Source organism: Gracilinanus agilis, unplaced genomic scaffold (genome assembly GCF_016433145.1).
Source record: "Gracilinanus agilis isolate LMUSP501 unplaced genomic scaffold, AgileGrace unplaced_scaffold7072, whole genome shotgun sequence".
In the NCBI taxonomy this organism is placed as follows: domain Eukaryota; kingdom Metazoa; phylum Chordata; class Mammalia; order Didelphimorphia; family Didelphidae; genus Gracilinanus; species Gracilinanus agilis.
In genome coordinates this window covers 2,363-6,615 of record NW_025397711.1, presented here as the reverse complement: position 1 = coordinate 6,615, position 4,253 = coordinate 2,363, and the positions used below count along the sequence as shown (strand labels likewise).

Genomic DNA, 4,253 nt, shown 5'->3' with positions numbered 1-4,253 from the left:
TGAATCAGGAAGACCTAAGTTCAAAGCTGTGTGACCTTAAACAAGTCACTTAACCTTGTTTACCTAGGAGGCAGCTAGGTAGCTCAGCAGATAGAGTATTGGGCCTAGAATCATGAAGACGTGACCTCGGACACTTACTGGCTATGGGACCTTGACCAAGACACTTAACCTCTGTTTGCCTTAATCCACTGGAGAAGGAAATGGCAAACCACGCCAGTATCTTTGCCATGAAAATCCTCATGGATAAGCATTAACTATGGTCTGGAAGAGTCAGACTAGCAACATGTATTGTATTTTGCATATTGCTGTGATTTGAATGCCGGAAAATATTATAAAAACAAAAGACATCAACAGCATTGTATTTTTTTAAGCAAAATAATCTTTCGCGTTATTTACAGTCACATCACGTGCTCTCTTTGGTCAGAACCCTGTTTGTCTGTCCCTCTCTCCTGGGCCTCCTTGGCTGTTGCCGGTATACCGGAGCTACTAGCTCTTTGGTTGTGGGCCTTTCGCTGGAGAGTAATACGGATACACAGTCTGCCTGGCACTGAAACCCTCTTTAGTGATCCTGAAATTGTAGTAGTCAACTTTGGGGGGAAAAAATGAAGCTGGAAATATGTCCTCCCAGCAATTGTCTTTTCTCCCTTTCACATAGGATATGATAAGGATCCGGTTTCATTATATTATAGCATGAGTCATTGCCCTTGGATTTAACCACTCCACCAACTAAAAATGGCCACAGAATTGTGAAGGAGTCACCCAGCTTTCCTGTGCCAAAGTTATCCATGTCAAGAGTTAAATGGCGGGAGTGCCCATCAAAGCTCTGGCATTCCAGGTATGCAGCAGGGGTACAAGAAAGTCCTCTGGAGATTCGCAACGTTGTAAGGATATGTGTGAGTGTGATAGGGAGAGTGAAGTCTAAGACTTATGTGCTTTCCTGAAAATGCTTTCTTTTTCTTCTTCCATTTATCCCATGCTAGTTTAATGGGCTCGACCCTTGGCCATGCCTAACGTGAGGCATCCTTTTTGATGGAGTGTATTATTTGAACCTTTAGGACCAAGATCTTTGAGCGCTGCCCAATGAGACAGTATCAGAAAATTCTACGTGTTTGATTCGGCTAAGAGACAAAGTACCAGTCCTATCCCATAAGGACCAGCGCAATGGTCACACCGCTCTAGCCATACTTCTGTATGTTGCCCCAGAATTGGTCCGTATCTTCATGGGCAGAGTAAGGTGAAGAGCTGGGCCCTCATCTACTCAACTGTGTGAGTGCTGGCAACTAGATGAGACAAGGTACCTCCATCCCTTTTTTCTTCAAGGAAAGGAACTAGGGGGAGCCAGTTCTATCTATTGTTTTTCACCCTTTGCTTATGCAATCCTCACATCAAAGAGTCTGGCTTTTTTATGCGCATCATATAAGAAGATGGGAAAGAGTGTTGGCCTACATAGTAATCCAAGAAAGGCTTTTGGGTTCTTTGGGGGTTTTTTCCCCTATAGAAAAAGAATATCTGCACTCCTAAAGAAACCCACAAGCTGGATGAACCTATCACAATTTACTGAGAACATTTTCTCTTACGTCTGAAACATCTGTCTGGTTTGAATTTTGTTCTCTTTAATAACAGAGTCCTCCATTTCGCAACGATAAAAATAGTCCAGACAAAGGAACGCCACGACTTACTCCATCCGTGACCACTGCTCCCCATTCTGAGTGTCCTGTAATGCTACCTAGAACTTAGCCGTTTCTTGGGGTTTAGGGACGAGTCAAAGAATAGGAGAGGAAAGCAAGTCTTTGGGACTGGGCGTTCTTAGCTCATCATCGAAGAGCCACTCTCCCTGCTCATGAGCCGTGATCGAATCACAGAGCTGCCATGGCGGGAGAGTTGGTCACGGAACTCAGAAGTCGTGAAATAATAAAGGATGGGATCTAAGCAGCAACACAGACTTGCGAGGCACAAGGAGAAAGGGTGGAAATAAAGTGTGCTTTGAATGATGGGGCAGTTAGTGATAACTTTTTCCTTCACCAAAGTATAAAAAAGGAAGTTGATATGATAGGGCGTGAAGCAGATGAAGAAGACCCCGGCACACAAGAAGACCATCCGAAGAGCCTTCTGCTTCTCGGCAACCCCTTCGTAGGTCACATGTGGGTGCTGCAAAGATATCACTGTTTTCCAGGTGCACCAGGCAATGGTGACGACAGGAACCACAAAGCCAGCCAGCTCAGCCAACATGATCATTGTCACCGTGGGGGCCACGTTCATCTGCGTGTATCCCAGGTCAGCAAAGCAAGCATTTTGGTGCCTGTTGGCCAGGCCAGCACTTCTCAGGATGGGAAAGAGCAAGCAGACAGTTCCTACGACAACCCAGATGATGGCGCTGATGGCCACATCGTACCTGCGCTTCCAATTGCGGGCCTTGAAGGGCTTGAGGAGGAAATAGCACCGCTGAAGACTAATGCATGTCAGGAAACAGATACTCGCGTACATGTTGAGATATTTCAGGTAGAAGCAGAGAAGGCACAAGAACTTTGGGAAGGGCCACTGGTGGTTGATGTAGTAATAGATCCGCAGTGGCAGCGACAGAACATGGGCAAGGTCAGCCACAGACATATTGATCATGAAGATGATGGCCTTGTTCTTCTTGCTGATGAAGCGGTACAAGACCCAGAGGGCTACACTGTTGGCCAGAAGGCCTGGGATGAAGACCACGATATACGTGGCTGCGTAGAGAGAGTACTGAAATGGCACGCTTGTGTTACTGCAGTTGCCGATTGTATTGCTTGTGCCATTGCTGCCCATTTTGCCTGCTGGTGTGTGTTCATTAAGGAGAGACTGGGTATGATTCCTGCAGAGATCAAAGAAATAGAAGTGAGGGCATTCATTCAATAGCCATTCAAGAAAAACTGCCTAGATGTCTACTGCATACACAGTCCTGCTCTGGGCACTGGAGGAGATGGGCAAAGCCCTTGTCTTCATGGAGCCTACAGGCCAGGAAGGAGACATGACACATATATGGACAACTATAGTCTATATGACATGATCAGTACCAAACAAAATACTATGCGAGCTCCAAGTGAGAAGAGCCCAGCTGGCTAAGGGAACGAAGGGGAGGCTTTGTGCTGTTGAAAGGGTAGACAGGAATTCAACTAGCAAAAAATGGCAGTAAGTTAATGGGGCAATCAAACACATGGAAGTGGAAAAGTACAAAACGAAGTCTTTAACCAACATGCTGAGCCCAACTCTACTCTTGAAACTTAGAATCGAATCGTGTTGCAGCTGAGAAAACTAAAGCCTTAGAGAGATGATGGGATTAGTCCAAGGTTAGACAGTGAGTCCGTAGAATACCTCTCAGTCCAGTACTTTGTCTTTGAGACAGACGTGTCACTCTATCCTCTTCCAAAGTTCAGTAGGCCAGGTAAGCGACCCCAACAGAATTCCTTGCATCGTCCCACCCTCACTCCTGTTCTCAGGAGGTACCAGGTATAATAATTTGCTGAGACAGAGAAGCTCTGGTGTGTCCACGTAACTCTCCTCCAGTGCCTCATTATGACACGGTGATGACCCCGGGTTCTTGGAGGCCATGCCAATGGAGCTACGATAGAATCTATAACATGGTAGAGGCCATGATCACGGTATCACAAATAGGTGGTACCTGCTGTCTGATGATCAGCTTAGCTAAGTAAAGAGAGGCTCGTCATTAGCAGGTTGGCATCTGGAGGTGGATTATATAGCCATGAACCAAAGGAAAATACAAAATGGCTTTCCGTCCTGGGTGTCCCCTTCCTGCTTCCATAGTGATAATGATCAAGTAGTGGAAAGGGGGACATCAGGTACTAGAATCACACAGGTTTTGAACCACATTTAAATATATTACTCATTGCCGGTCCTCAAAACGTGAGCCCTGAGTCACAGTAATGTTTCCGTTTTCACTCTCAGTGGAACCAGAAATTGCGAGGAAAATGCAGCTAAAGGGAAGGGCGGCCCACAGGCTCACCTCACAGAGGAGAATGAAGGAGCTCTTAGAGTTGGCCCCCATGCATGCAAGCAAGAGGTCCACCTCAAATATAATTAGATGTAGTGTGTATACTAGTATCTCTTGGAAACGATGGAGAAATAAAGACGTTTTTGGAGGATGCATATGAAAGCAACACACCTTAATCCTCGATGACCTGAACATGAATCTCAGGATAGAGGGGGACAGTGACAAATATGCTGACAAATAAAATTTAGGATTAGGAGATTTAAAAAGCCAAAGT

General features: G+C 45.7%; 1 protein-coding gene across 1 annotated transcript; it reads right to left on the bottom strand.

The window, feature by feature from the left end:
- Nucleotides 1–1,806: 1,806 nt before the first annotated feature.
- LOC123256621 (putative P2Y purinoceptor 10) lies at nucleotides 1,807–2,841 on the bottom strand. Its single transcript, XM_044685207.1, has one exon. The coding sequence runs from the start codon at nucleotides 2,794–2,796 to the stop codon at nucleotides 1,807–1,809; it is 990 nt and encodes a 329-aa protein (XP_044541142.1). The 5' UTR covers nucleotides 2,797–2,841.
- Nucleotides 2,842–4,253: the final 1,412 nt, after the last annotated feature.

What these genes read in the sequence shown, in the direction of transcription:
- LOC123256621 (XM_044685207.1), bottom strand. Translation starts at nt 2,796, where the DNA reads ATGGGCAGCAATGGCACAAGCAATACAATCGGCAACTGCAGTAACACA.